Here is a 15713-nt window from a genome sequence, read left to right on the forward strand (position 1 = left end):
CCCTCCCTCCCTCCCTCCCTCCCTCCCTCCCTCCCTCCCTCCCTCCCTCCCTCTCCTTTGATTTGATTTGTATTGCTCCCTCCCTCCCTCCCTCCCTCCCTCCCTCCCACCCTCCCTCCCTCCCTCCCTCCCTCCCTCCCTCCCTCCCTCCCTCCCTCCCTCCCTCCCTCCCTCCCTCCCTCCCTCCCTCCCTCCCTCCCTCCCTCTTTCTTTGATTTGTATTGCTCCCTCCCTCCCTCCCTCCCTCCCTCCCTCCCTCCCTCCCTCCCTCCCTCTCCTTTGATTTGTATTGCTCCCTCCCTCCCTCCCTCCCTCCCTCCCTCCCTCTCCTTAGAGACGGTACTTCCTCAGCAGTTCTTGTTGCCACATGTACTTCCTCTCCGGGAAGCGTTCAGGAATCCTGATCCTGTGGAAGTCCTGGATGCATCTCTCCAGCTCCTGCTCCGGTGTTAACTTCTCCTTGTTGGCTTTCCTCTTGGCTGCAGCGTCCCGGTGCTCCCTGATCCCCATGGTCCTCACACGGAGCAGGTCCGTCTTCCTCCTCACCTCCGACGGCTGGAGCAGCTGAACGGGCCCTTTAGGGGAGGAGGAGGAAGGAGAGAGAAGAAGACGTTTTATTAAACAGACACCTTTTCAAAACACCCAAAGTCCCCGAAGGGATACAGCGGAGAGGTACAGAAAAGGAGGAACACCCACACCTTTCTTCAGTGGCCGGTCCAGGGTCTGGGCGACGGGGTGAGGCTGACGGCTGACGGAACCACAGATGACAGTGCCCTGAGGGGAACTGGCTTCTGATTGGGTCTCGGAGCAGGAAGTAGAGAGCTCGTTCAAAGATGTGCCACTCTCTCCCTCGCGCTCACTCTTGTGGCTCTTGCAGCAGCAGTCGCAGTGGGACGAAGACCACCTGGATGGGCCACCTGGAGAAGACACGTGTGTAGACACACACACACACACACACACACACACACACACACACACACAACATTGAGTTTCATCTTGAATGAGTAAAATTCTCCTAACACCTGATTTCCATAACCGAAGTGACAGAAGTAGACAGAGACTGCAGGCTTCAGTTCACAAATGACTCACATATTGAATTCATCAGTTATCATAGACGTGAATAAATTGTTGTGACAATAGAATCCTCACAATATACATTATTATTAGCTAACGGTCTCTCAGCCTACAGTGACAGATGTGTAATCAAACAGACCGGTAACTGAACAGACAAACCCTGACAGATGTGTAATCAAACAGACCGGTAACTGAACAGACAAACCCTGACAGATGTGTAATCAAACAGACCGGTAACTGAACAGACAAACACTGACAGATGTGTAATCAAACAGACCGGTAACTGAACAGACAAACCCTGACAGATGTGTAATCAAACAGACCGGTAACTGAACAGACAAACACTGACAGATGTGTAATCAAACAGACCGGTAACTGAACAGACAAACCCTGACAGATGTGTAATCAAACAGACCTGTAACTGAACAGACAAACACTGACAGATGTGTAATCAAACAGACCGGTAACTGAACAGACAAACACTGACAGATGTGTAATCAAACAGACCGGTAACTGAACAGACAAACCCTGACAGATGTGTAATCAAACAGACCGGTAACTGAACAGACAAACACTGACAGATGTGTAATCAAACAGACCGGTAACTGAACAGACAAACCCTGACAGATGTGTAATGGAATGTCATCAAGACATCTTCCGCAGGATGTAGGGAGAGTGGCAGCATCACTTACCTTTCATTACTGAGTCTTTGAGTGCGTGCGTGTGTGATGGATATAGTGTGTGTGTGTGTGTGTGTGTGTGTGATGGATAAAGTGTGTGTGTGTGTAATGGATAAAGTGTGTGTGTGTGTGTGATGGATAAAGTGTGTGCGTGTGTGTGTTGGATAAAGTGTGTGCGTGTGTGCGTGTGTGCGTGTGTGCGTGTGTGCGTGTGTGCGTGTGTGCGTGTGTGCGTGTGTGTGTGTGTGTGTGTGTGTGTGTGTGTGTGTGTGTGTGTGTGTGTGTGTGTGTGTGCGTGCGTGCGTGCGTGCGTGCGTGCGTGCGTGCGTGTGTTGGATAAAGTGTGTGTGTGTGTAGAGGTGTGTTGGATAAATTGTGTGTGTGTGTAGGGGTGAGGGGATTTAAACATTTCTCTTTCAGATAAAGAAAGATACAGCTCTGACTTCCTCTAGACCTCCTCTAGACCTCCTCCTCTAGACCTCCTCCTCTAGACCTCCTCCTCTAGACCTCTTCCTCTAGACCTCTTCCTCTAGACCTCCTCCTCTAGACCTCTTCCTCTAGACCTCTTCCTCTAGACCTCCTCCTCTAGACCTCCTCCTCTAGACCTCCACTAGACCTCCTCCTCTAGACCTCCTCCTCTAGACCTCCATTACACCTCCTCCACTAGACCTCCTCCTCTAGACCTCCACTAGACATCCTCCTCTAGACCTCCTCCTCTAGACCTCCTCCTCTAGACCTCCACTAGACCTCCTCTAGACCTACTCTAGACCTCCTCCTCTAGACCTCCTCTAGACCTCCTCCTCTAGACCTTCACTAGAACTCCTCCTCTAGACCTCCTCCTCTAGACCTCCACTAGACCGCGTCCTCTAGACCTCTACTAGACCTCCTCCTCTAGGCCTCCACTAGACCTCCTCCTCTAGACATCCTCCTCTAGACCTCCTCTTCTAGACCTTCTCCACTAGACCTCCTCCTCTAGACCTCCACTATATATCCTCTAGACCTCCACTAGACCTCCTCCTCTAGACCTGCTCCACTAGTTCTCCACTAGACGTCCTACTCTAGACCTCCACTAGACATCCTCTAGACATCCACTAGACCTCCTCCTCTAGAACTCCACTAGACCTCCTCCTCTAAACCTCCTCTAGACCTCCACTAGACCTCCTCCACTAGACCTCCTCCTCTAGACCTCCTCCACTAGACCTTCTCCACTAGACCTTCTCCACTAGACCTCCTCCTCTAGACCTCCACTATATATCCTCTAGACCTCCACTAGACCTCCTCCTCTAGACCTGCTCCACTAGTTCTCCACTAGACCTCCTACTCTAGACCTCCACTAGACATCCTCTAGACATCCACTAGACCTCCTCCTCTAGAACTCCACTAGACCTCCTCCTCTAGACCTCCTCTAGACCTCCACTAGACCTCCTCCACTATACCTCCTCCTCTAGACCTCCTCCACTAGACCTCCTCCTCTAGACCTCCTCATCTAGACCTCCACTAGACCTCCTCCACAAGACCTCCTCCTCTAGACCTCCTCTAGACCTCCACTAGACCTCCTCCACTAGACCTCCACTAGACCTCCTCCTCAAGACCTCCACTAGACCTCCTCCTCTAGAACTTCTCTTCTAGAACTCCTCCTCTAGACCTCAAAACCTCCTCCTCTATACCTCCTCTAGACCTCCACTAGACCTCCTCCACTAGACCTCCACTAGACCTCCTCCTCAAGACCTCCACTAGACCTCCTCCTCTAGAACTTCTCTTCTAGAACTCCTCCTCTAGACCTCCTCCTCTAGATCTTCTCTAGACCTCCTCCTCTAGATTTCACTAGACCTCCTCCACTAGACCTCCTCCTCTAGACCTCCTCCTCTAGACCTCCACTAGACCACCACTAGACCTCCTCCTCTAGACCTCCTCTAGACCTCCTCCTCTAGACCTCCTCTAGACCTCCACTAGACCTCCTCCACTAGACCTCCTCCTCAAGACCTCCACTAGACCTCCTCCTCTAGAACTTCTCTTCTAGAACTCCTCCTCTAGACCTCCTCCTCTAGATCTTCTCTAGACCTCCTCCTCTAGACCTCCACTAGACCTCCTCCACTAGACCTCCTCCTCTAGACCTCCTCCTCTAGACCTCCACTAGACCACCACTAGACCTCCTCCTCTAGACCTCCTCTAGACCTCCTCCACTAGACCACCACTAGACCTCCTCCTCTAGACCTCCTCTAGACCTCCTCTAGACCTCCACTAGACCTCCTCCACTAGACCTCCTCCTCTAGAACTCCTCTTCTAGAACTCCTCCTCTAGATCTTCTCTAGACCTCCTCTAGACTTCCTCCTCTAGACGTCCACTAGACCTCCTCCTCTAGACCTCCTCCTCTAGACCTCCTCCTCTAGACCTCCTCCTCTAGACCTCCTCTAGACAGCATAACACCCTTCCTTCCCTTCGTACCCACTTCTCGTCCTCGCCTCTGAAACCAAAGTCAGTCTGAATTTGTCCTACATGCCCGCTAGACATTTCTCATTAAAACCATCACTGTAGCAACTTCATACAGTACACACAGGGAGAGGGAGAGAAAAAAAAGGGTTTTCCTATGGGGACAGCCAAATAACCCTTTTGGAACCCTTTTTTCTATGAGTATACATAGTGAACTACTTTTGACGATGTTTAGGGAATAGGTTGTCATTTGGGAGGAAACCTAAGACATCATTAATCCTGGGTGTTACACATGCAATAGCAGCAGAATGAGGTTGCTGAGATGGGGGAGGAGTGAAGTGTGTGTGTGTGTGTGTGTGTGTGTGTGTGTGTGTGTGTGTGTGTGTGTGTGTGTGTGTGTGTGTGTGTATGGGTCAGACTGGTTTTTTGACCTGCTGTCAGTGAGGATTGATACGAGCAGTAAAACTGACAGTGGTTCAACTGCCTGTGGATATGCCCTTACACACACGCACAAACACACTCACACATAGACACACACACAATCACACAAAGACACACACACAGCCTCTGGATATGCTCTGAATAGGATGTTTTCCAGTAGAAGTCTTACCAAGGTAAAATGTGACTGTCTTCGGAACCTGAGGCCAGACTAGCAAATGAAAGAAGGCCAAGGTGCTGGGAAGGTTAAGATGGAAAACAGAAGACTACGACTGGGAAGGTTAAGATGGAAAACAGAAGACTACGACTGGGAAGGTTAGGAGGAAAACAGAAGACTACAGCTGGGAAGGTTAAGATGGAAAACAGAAGACTATAGCTGGGAAGGTTAGGAGGAAAACAGAAGACTACAGCTGGGAAGGTTAGGAGGAAAACAGAAGACTACAGCTGGGAAGGTTAAGATGGAAAACAGAAGACTACAGCTGGGAAGGTTAGGAGGAAAACAGAAGACTAAGACTGGGAAGGTTAGGAGGAAAACAGAAGACTACGACTGGGAAGGTTAGGAGGAAAACAGAACCTACAGCTGGGAAGGTTAGGAGGAAAACAGAAGACTAAGACTGGGAAGGTTAGGAGGAAAACAGAAGACTACGACTGGGAAGGTTAGGAGGAAAACAGAGGACTACATCTGGGAAGGTTAGGAGGAAAACAGAAGACTACAGCTGGGAAGGTTAGGAGGAAAACAGAAGACTACAGCTGGGAAGGTTAGGAGGAAAACAGAAGACTACAGCTGGGAAGGTTGGAGGAAAACAGAAGACTAAGACTGGGAAGGTTAAGATGGAAAACAGAAGACTACAGCTGGGAAGGTTAGGAGGAAAACAGAAGACTACAGCTGGGAAGGTTAGGAGGAAAACATGGACGGGGGGACCTCATCCTAGATCAGCATTCCTACTCTGAGACACTTTGTGAATACAGGCCCTGGCTTTGTGCCTTTACAGACTACAAGCATTCAATGATTCATTTATTTTATTCAGATTTGTTTTATATTCACGCATGTCTTTGAGGACCTTGTATCTTCCCTAAAGAAACATTATTCCATTTCAACGTTCCAAGTTCTATAACCTGGAAGGGAAGACATGCTGACTTCGCTCTGATCTCCTTACAGGAATACAACTATCTAAAACAATAATACGACTACTCAAGCATAGACCGTCTAAATGGACAAAAACATCCGACATGTAGTTGTTTTCCCCATACAAGGCTCTTAGTCTCAACAGCAATAACATGTCTCAATACGAGTAATCATTGGGCCATTACCTGCAGACGTCCCAAATAACACCCTATTCCCTATTACAGTGCACTAGTTCTGTCCAGGGCTCATAGAGCTCTGGTCAAAAGTAGTGCACTATATAGAGATTAGGGTGTCATTTGGTATGCAAGCCCAGTGCATTTGGCAATTGATATGAAACAAGGAGTTTAGTTCAACAGGGATTTGAGCCTCTCAGCTTTTTACTGTAATAACAGCCTCATCTCTGCATAGTGATGTGACTGCATTAGTCTGATAGCAGAGAGAGAGAGAGAGAGTTTCCCATGCCAATAAAGCCCCTTGAATTGAATTGAGAGAGAGGCTAACAGCTTTTTAATGGCTAATCCATGCCTGAGTCCCAAATGGCACCCTATTCCCTATATAGTCTACTAGTTTTGATCAAGGCCCTATGAGTCCTGGTCATAAGTAGGGCACTGTAATAGGGAATATGGTGTCATTTGGGACAGGAACTGAGTAAAGAGGCAAATCAGACCATCAATGTCTCCTCATAGAGAGAATCAGACTGCATTGGGAACTGTGCCCACCAAACAGAGAGGTAGGGAGAGAGAAAAACAGGGAGGGAGTGAGAGAAGCAGAGGGAGAGAGAGAAACAGGGAGGGAGAGAGAGAGAAACCGGGAGGGAGAGAGAGAAGCAGAGGGAGAGAGAGAAACAGGGAGAGAGAGAGAGAGAAACAGAGGGAGGAAGGGAGAGAGGGAAACAGAGAGAGGGAGAGAAAAGGTTGAAGGAGAGAGAAACAGAGAGGCAGGGAGAAAGAGAGAGAGGGAGGGAGAAAGATGGAGGGATGGAGAGAAACAGAGAGGGAGGGAGAAAGAGAGGGAGGGAGAAAGAGAGGGAGGGATGGATGGAGAGAAACAGAGAGGGAGGGATGGAGAGAAATAGAGATGGAGGGAGAAAGAGAGGGAGGGATGGATGGAGAGAAACAGAGAGGGAGGGATGGAGAGAAATAGAGATGGAGGGAGAAAGAGAGGGAGGGAGGGATGGATGGAGAGAAACAGAGAGGGAGAGGAGAGTGGATGCTAGTGTGAATTGTTTTAAATGGACGATTGTTGCATCACAGCAACATCATAGAGAGATAAAATATAGTATAGATAAAATATAGTGGTTGGCTAGGAACAAGGCCAAATAATAGCATCTCCTCATAGGAGAGGAGCTATGTACTGAGAAAGAACAGAGCTGGGCATGTCAAATCAAATCAAAGACCTTACAGTGAAATGCTGAATACAACAGGTGTAGGTAGACCTTACAGTGAAATGCTGAATACATCAGGTGTAGGTAGACCTTACAGTGAAATGCTGAATACATCAGGTGTAGTAGACCTTACAGTGAAATGCTGAATAAATCAGGTGTAGGTAGACCTTACAGTGAAATGCTGAATACAACAGGTGTAGTAGACCTTACAGTGAAATGCTGAATACAACAGGTGTAGTAGACCTTACAGTGAAATGCTGAATACAACCGGTGTAGTAGACCTTACAGTGAAATGCTGAATACAACAGGTGTAGTAGACCTTACAGTGAAATGCTGAATACAACAGGTGTAGTAGACCTTACAGTGAAATGCTGAATAAAACAGGTGTAGTAGACCTTACAGTGAAATGCTGAATACAACAGGTGTAGTAGACCTTACAGTGAAATGCTGAATACAACAGATGTAGTAGACCTTACAGTGAAATGCTGAATACAACAGGTGTAGTAGACCTTACAGTGAAATGCTGAATACAACAGGTGTAGGTAGACCTTACAGTGAAATGCTGAATACAACAGGTGTAGGTAGACCTTACAGTGAAATGCTGAATACAACAGGTTAGACCTTACAGTGAAATGCTGAATACAACAGGTGTAGTAGACCTTACAGTGAAATGCTGAATATAACAGGTGTAGTAGACCTTACAGTGAAATGCTGAATACATCAGGTGTAGTAGACCTTACAGTGAAATGCTGAATACAACTGGTGTAGTAGACCTTACAGTGAAATGCTGAATACAACAGGTGTAGTAGACCTTACAGTGAAATGCTGAATACAACAGGTGTAGGTAGACCTTACAGTGAAATGCTGAATACAACAGGTGTAGGTAGACCTTACAGTGAAATGCTGAATACAACAGGTTAGACCTTACAGTGAAATGCTGAATACAACAGGTGTAGTAGACCTTACAGTGAAATGCTGAATACAACAGGTGTAGGTAGACCTTACAGTGAAATGCTGAATACAACAGGTGCAGTAGACCTTACAGTGAAATGCTGAATACAACAGGTGTAGTAGACCTTACAGTGAAATGCTGAATACAACAGGTGTAGTAGACCTTACAGTGAAATGCTGAATACAACAGGTGTAGTAGACCTTACAGTGAAATGCTGAATACAACAGGTGTAGTAGACCTTACAGTGAAATGCTGAATACAACAGGTGTAGTAGACCTTACAATGAAATGCTGAATACAACAGGTGTAGTAGACCTTACAGTGAAATGCTGAATACAACAGGTGTAGTAGACCTTACAGTGAAATGCTGAATACAACAGATCTAGTAGACCTTACAGTGAAATGCTGAATACAACAGGTGTAGGTAGACCTTACAGTGAAATGCTGAATACAACAGGTGCAGTAGACCTTACAGTGAAATGCTGAATACAACAGGTGTAGTAGACCTTACAGTGAAATGCTGAATACAACAGGTGTAGTAGACCTTACAGTGAAATGCTGAATACAACAGGTGTAGTAGACCTTACAGTGAAATGCTGAATACAACAGGTGTAGTAGACCTTACAGTGAAATGCTGAATACAACAGGTGTAGTAGACCTTACAGTGAAATGCTGAATACAACAGGTGTAGTAGACCTCACAGTGAAATGCTGAATACAACAGGTGTAGTAGACCTTACAGTGAAATGCTGACTTACAGGCTCTAACCAACGGTGCAATTTCAAACAAACAAAAAGGTATTAGGTTTGAGTTTGAGTTTATTTTTATTTTTTCAGGGACAGAGCACATTAATCAACGTTTCAGTAAAAGTGACGGTTTTAGCCAGCCGGCTAACTTTCAACCGCAGTCCCTGGGCAGGTTATTAAAAACAATTACAATATAGACAATAGCAACATAGGACAAGCAAGACGTAGCATATAGACATAGCAACATAGGACAAGCAAGATGTAGCATACAGACAGAGCAACATAGAACAAGCAAGACAGAGCATACAGACAGAACAACATAGAACAAGCAAGACGTAGCATACAGACAGAGCAACATAGAACAAAAAGCAGCAAGACAAAATTCATAAAAGCAACAAAGTGTTTCCACACCTCACAAGCTACAGACAACATGGAAAGTGGCAACACACAGCTAGGGACCATGTTCACAAATCTGATTGACCTTTAGCCATGTCTTCAAGCATTTTGTGAAAGTGTGATAAGTGGTGCAGTTATGTGTGTCTGATGGCAGTGTATTCCAGACATAGGAAGCTCTCACAGAGAAAGCGGATTTACTAAAGGTGCTTTTCCTTAAGGGAACTATACAGTCACCTCTCAGACCTTGTGGATCTGCTGCCATATGTTTGGGTTTTCTGTTTAACAAAAATACTGAGTGGAGGGGGATCCAGGCCATTTAGGATCTTGAATACAAGACATGGGTCGGTGTACTGCACAAGATTTTCCCAACTCAGGAGGTGAACAGTAGGTAAGTAAAGAAATAAAACAACAGTAAAAAGACAGGCTATATACAGTAGAGAGGCTATATACAGTAGCGAGGCTATAAAAGTAGCAAGGCTACATACAGACACCGGTTAGTCAGGCTGATTGAGGTAGTATCTAGATATGGTTAAAGTGACTATGCATGTATGATGAACAGAGAGTAACAGTAGCATAAAAGAGGGGTTTGAGGGTGGTGGGTGGTGGGTGGAGGGTGGAGGGTGGTGGGTGGCGGGTGGCGGGTGGCGGGTGGAGGGTGGTGGGTGGCGGGTGGAGGGTGGAGGGTGGAGGGTGGTGGGTGGTGGGTGGTGGGTGGCGGGTGGAGGGTGGCGGGTGGAGGGTGGAAGGTGGTGGGTTGTGGTTGGTGGGTGAAGGGTGGTGGGTGGTGGGTGTAGGGACACAATGCAGATAGCCCGGGTAGCCAATGTGCGGGAGCACTAGTTGGTTGGGCTAATTGAGGTAATATGTACAGTTGAAGTCAGAGGTTTAAATACTCTTAGAGTCATTAAAACTCGTTTTACAACCACTCCACAAATTTCTTGTTAACAAACTATAATTTTGGTAAGTCGGTTAGGACATCAACTTTGAGCATGCCACAAGTAATTTTTCTTACAGACAGATTATTTCACTTTTAATTCACTGTTCAGGAGTCTTATGGCTTGGGGGTAGAAGCTGACAAGGAGCCCATTGGTCCTAGACTTGGCTCTCCGGTACCACTTGCCATGCGGTAGTAGAGTAATTGTCTTTGACAATTTTTAGGGCCTTCCTCTGACACCGCCTGGTGTAGAGGTCCTGGATGGCAGACAGCTTAGCCCCAGTGATGTACTGGGCCGTACGCACTACCCTCTGTAGTGCCTTGCGGTCGGAGGCTGAGCAGTTGCCATACCAGGCAGTGATGCAACAAGTCAGGCAGGATGCTCTCGATGCTGCAGCTGTAGAACCTTTTGAGGACCCATGCCAAATCTTTTTAGTTTCCTGAGGGAGAATAGGCTTTGTCGTGCCCTCTTCACAACTGTCTTGGTGGGTGGACACCAAGGAAGTTGAAGCTCTCAACCTGCTCCACTACAGCCCCATTGATGAGAATGGGGGCGTGCTCAGTCCTCCTTTTCCCGTAGTCCACAATCATCTCCTTAGTCTTGGCTACGTTGAGAGATAGGTTGTTATTCTGGCACCACCCGGCCAGGTCTCTGACCTCCCAATAGGCGGTCTCGTTGTTGTCGGTGATCAAGCCTACCACTATTGTGTCGTCTGCAAACTTAATGATGGTGTTGGAGTTGTGCCTGTCCATGCAGTCATGGGTGAACAAGGAGTACAGGAGGGGACCGAGCACGCACCCCTGAGGGGCTCCAATGTTGAGGATCAGCGTGGCAGATGTGTTGTTACCTACTCTTACCACCTGGGGCGGCCCGTCAGAAAGTACAGGATCCAGTTGCAGAGGAAGGTGGTTAAGGGCATTCACAAGGGCATTCACCACCCCCTCTATCTCTCGATCTCTCACTCTCCCAGAAACCCCATAATAGCATCATACACATTTCAGGGCAGTTACTGTTGAAGGTTTGTTTTCTATACAGAACATTCATGATGGAAACAAACTTTAACAGTACAGAAAGAAAAAATAATAATTTCAGGAACCGCATCCATAACCTGACATACATGTTTTAAATCTTTATATCTTTTAATATTTTATACACCTTGTTCCTAGGCGACCGCGCCTAGTTCCTAGACGACCGTGCCTTGTTCCTAGACGACCACGTCTAGACAACCGCGCCTTGTTCCTAGACGACCGCACCTTGTTCCTAGACGATCACGCCTTGTTCCTAGACGACCGCACCTTGTTCCTAGACGACCACGCCTTGTTCCTAGACGACCACGTCTAGACAACCACGCCTTGTTCCTAGATGACCAAGTCTAGACAACCATGCCTTGTTCCTAGACGACCACTACATTAGCTCATAATAATACCGTAAGTGAGAGTAATCTGCTGCTCAAAATTATTATTATTATTATTTTATGAAAAAAAATAAGAAAAAAACTAATCTGCTGCTCTACTCTTGACACAGTCAGACACACCCAGTCAGACACACCCAGTCAGACACACCCACAGTGTGAACTCTGCAGGCCCTAACAGCAGACAATTCGATCCATCAGTCTGAAGCCTCAGACAACCAGACCTGCACACAGACACAAACACACACACACTGAAGCCTCAGACAACCAGACCTGCACACAGACACAAACACACACACACTGAAGCCTCAGACAACCAGACCCGCACACAGACACACAAACACACACACACACACACACACACACACACACACACACTGAAGCCTCAGACACCCAGACCTGCCTGTTCTTCAATGTTTCGTTTTCAATGGCAGCCTAGGCCCAGATTCACAAAACCTTCTTAAGACATTTGTTCTTAAATGCATTTAATTCCTTAAAGATAGAAGGTTCTTGGAAATGTTTTTGCTTAATTTCCTATGTTTTTCCTTAAGCAAAAAGTTAAGAAGACATTTGATTATTGAAAAGAAAGGTCTCTGAAATGATCTTAATTCCAAGATAACTAAACCCTTGTCTTAAATTCAGTGCAGTGAGAGAATAAGCAACAATGAAAGCAACATGTTTAATTTACTCACAAACTCATCTGAAAAGTTTCAGTATGGATTATTTGAAACCCAAGAACATGTTTTGAGGAACAGTGATCTGTTGCTAGCTATATAGTTAGTTTAAAATCGGTTGACTAGCAACAAGATATTTGAGAAGTTTGTAAGAAAATCATGAAATCTTAAGCTATTGTTGAGGAATTCCACTCTTATGAACTTCTTTTTTTTTTCTTAAGAAACTTCTTATTAAGTTTTTGCGTTTTACAATGACAATTTGATGTTATTTTAATTGATTTTTTTCTTTTTTTTTCTTTCAAAAACAAGGACATTTCTATGTGACCCCAAACTTTGGAATGGTAGTGTTCTCCAAACCAACACAAAACCATCAGATATTCTGTCTCCATATTCTCCGTCTGTCTCCCTCTGTCTCCAGTGAGTTCCTCCGTCTGACTCCCTCTGTCTCCAGTGAGTTCCTCCGTCTGTTTCCCTCTGTCTCCAGTGAGTTCCTCCGTCTGACTCCCTCTGTCTCCAGTGAGTTCCTCCGTCTGACTCCCTCTGTCTCCAGTGAGTTCCTCCGTCTGGCTCCTTCTGTCTCCAGTGAGTTCCTCCATCTGACTCCCTCTGTCTCCAGTGAGTTCCTCCGTCTGGCTCCCTCTGTCTCCAGTGAGTTCCTCCGTCTGGCTCCCTCTGTCTCCATATTCTCCGTCTGGCTCCCTCTGTCTCCATATTCTCCGTCTGGCTCCCTCTGTCTCCATATTCTCCGTCTGACTCCCTCTGTCTCCAGTGAGTTCCTCCGTCTGACTCCCTCTGTCTCCAGTGAGTTCCTCTGTCTGACTCCCTCTGTCTCCAGTGAGTTCCTCTGTCTGACTCCCTCTGTCTCCAGTGAGTTCCTCCGTCTGGCTCCCTCTGTCTCCAGTGAGTTCCTCCGTCTGACTCCCTCTGTCTCCAGTGAGTTCCTCCGTCTGGCTCCCTCTGTCTCCAGTGAGTTCCTCCGTCTGACTCCCTCTGTCTCCAGTGAGTTCCTCCGTCTGGCTCCCTCTGTCTCCAGTGAGTTCCTCCGTCTGACTCCCTCTGTCTCCAGTGAGTTCCTCTGTCTGACTCCCTCTGTCTCCAGTGAGTTCCTCTGTCTGACTCCCTCTGTCTCCAGTGAGTTCCTCCGTCTGGCTCCCTCTGTCTCCAGTGAGTTCCTCCGTCTGACTCCCTCTGTCTCCAGTGAGTTCCTCCGTCTGGCTCCCTCTGTCTCCAGTGAGTTCCTCCGTCTGACTCCCTCTGTCTCCAGTGAGTTCCTCCGTCTGACTCCCTCTGTCTCCAGTGAGTTCCTCCGTCTGACTCCCTCTGTCTCCAGTGAGTTCCTTTGTCTGAGTTCCTTTGTCTGACTCCCTCTGTCTCCAGTGAGATCCTCAGTCTGACTGTCACGCCCTGACCTTAGTTATCTTTGTTTTCTTCATTATGTTGGTTAGGTCAGGGTGTGACGAGGGAGGTTTGTTTAGTTTTTGTATTGTCTAGGGGTTTTTGTATTGTCTAGAGGGTTTTGTATTGTCTAGAGGGTTTTGTATTGTCTAGGGGGGTTTTGTATTGTCTAGGGGGTTTTGTATTGTCTAGTGGTTTTTGTATTGTCTAGAGGGTTTTGTATTGTCTAGAGGGTTTTGTATTGTCTAGGGGGGTTTTGTATTGTCTAGGGGGTTTTGTATTGTCTAGTGGTTTTTGTATTGTCTAGAGGGTTTTGTATTGTCTAGGGGGGTTTGTATTGTCTAGAGGGTTTTGTATTGTCTAGGGGGTTTTGTATTGTCTAGGGGTTTTTGTATTGTCTAGAGGGTTTTGTATTGTCTAGAGGGTTTTGTATTGTCTAGAGGGTTTTGTATTGTCTAGGGGGTTTTGTATGTCTAGTGGTTTTTGTAAGTCTAGGTGTTTATATGTCTATGGTTGCCTGGATTGGTTCTCAATCAGAGGCAGCTGTTTATCGTTGTCTCTGATTGGGGACCATGTTTAGGTAGCCATATTAATTGGGTATTTTGTGGGTTATTTTGTGGGTAGTTGCCTGTGTCTGCACTCGTTGTTCATAGCTTCACGTTCGTTTTGTATAGTTTGGTAAGTTTTCTTCGTTTATTAAAAATAATGTATTCTCATCACGCTGCGCCTTGATCTCCTCTATACGACGAATGTGACAGAATAACCCACCAAACAAGGACCAGGAGGAGCAGCATTTAATGGGGAGATGGACCTGGGAGGAAATATTGGATGGGGCAGGACCCTGGAAGCAGCCGGGGGAGTATCGCCTTTCTGAGGAGGAAAGAGAGGCAGCGAAAGCAGAACGGCGATACTACAAGGAGAAATACCGGAGAATAGAGGAACGGCGATGATATGAAGGTACACGGCTAGCACGGAAGCCCGAGAGGCAGCCCCAAGATTGTTTTGGGGGGGGCATACGAGGAGATTGCATGAGTCAGGTCGGAGACCTAAGCCAACTCCTCGTGCTTACTGTGGGGAGCGTGTTACTGGTCAGGCACCGTGTATTGCGGTGGAACGCACGGTGTCTCCAGTACGCTATTCTAGCCCGGTGCGCTCTATTCTAGAATGGGCATCCAGCTAGGAAGGAGGGTGCCGGCTCAGCGCTCCTGGTCTCCGGTGAGTCTACACAGCCCAGTGCGTCCTGTGCCAGCGCCCTGCATTTGCAGGGTAAAAATAAACATCCAGCCAGGACGGGTTGTGTCAGCTCTACACTCCAGACCTCCAGTACGCCTCCAGGGTCCAGTACGTCTTGTTCCTGCTCCTCGCACTCGCCCTGAGGTGCGTGTCCCCAGTACCACCAGTGCCGGCACCACGCACCAGGCCTACAGTGCGCCTCGGCAGTCCAGAGCGTCCGGCGACAGTACCCAGTCCAGAGCTTCCGGCGACAGTACCCAGTCCAGAGCGTCCGGCGACAGTACCCAGTCCAGAGCTTCCGGCGACAGTACCCAGTCCAGAGCTTCCGGCGACAGTACCCAGTCCAGAGCTTCCGGCGATAGTACCCAGTCCAGAGCTTCCGGCGACAGTACCCAGTCCAGAGCTTCCGGCGACAGTACCCAGTCCAGAGCTTCCGGCGACAGTACCCAGTCCAGAGCTTCCGGCGACAGTACCCAGTCCAGAGCTTCCGGCGATAGTACCCAGTCCAGAGCTTCCGGCGACAGTACCCAGTCCAGAGATTCCTGCCACAGTACCCAGTCCAGAGCTTCCGGCGACAGTACCCAGTCCAGAGCTTCCGGCGACAGTACCCAGTCCAGAGCTTCCGGCGACAGTACCCAGTCCAGAGCTTCCGGCGACAGTACCCAGTCCAGAGCTTCCGGCGACAGTACCCAGTCCAGAGCTTCCGGCGATAGTACCCAGTCCAGAGCTTCCGGCGACAGTACCCAGTCCAGAGCTTCCGGCGACAGTACCCAGTCCAGAGCTTCCGGCGACAGTACCCAGTCCAGAGCTTCTGGCGACAGTACCCAGTCCAGAGCTTCCG

At 47.8% G+C, this 15713-nt stretch overlaps 1 protein-coding gene across 1 annotated transcript in view; it reads right to left on the reverse strand.

The window, feature by feature from the left end:
• Positions 1 to 330: 330 nt before the first annotated feature.
• The window catches only part of LOC139366083 (BTB/POZ domain-containing protein KCTD16-like), a 39098-nt gene continuing 23715 nt past the window's right edge, over positions 331 to 15713 (reverse strand). Inside the window, exons 2-3 of the mRNA XM_071103174.1 lie at positions 699 to 917; positions 331 to 575 (exon numbers count right to left, since the gene is read on the reverse strand). Coding sequence (XP_070959275.1) covers positions 331 to 575; positions 699 to 917 — 464 coding nt within the window. The remainder of the gene's footprint in view (positions 576 to 698; positions 918 to 15713) is intronic.

The sequence above is a fragment of the Oncorhynchus clarkii genome, chromosome 14 (genome assembly GCF_045791955.1).
Source record: "Oncorhynchus clarkii lewisi isolate Uvic-CL-2024 chromosome 14, UVic_Ocla_1.0, whole genome shotgun sequence".
In the NCBI taxonomy this organism is placed as follows: Eukaryota; Metazoa; Chordata; class Actinopteri; order Salmoniformes; family Salmonidae; genus Oncorhynchus; species Oncorhynchus clarkii.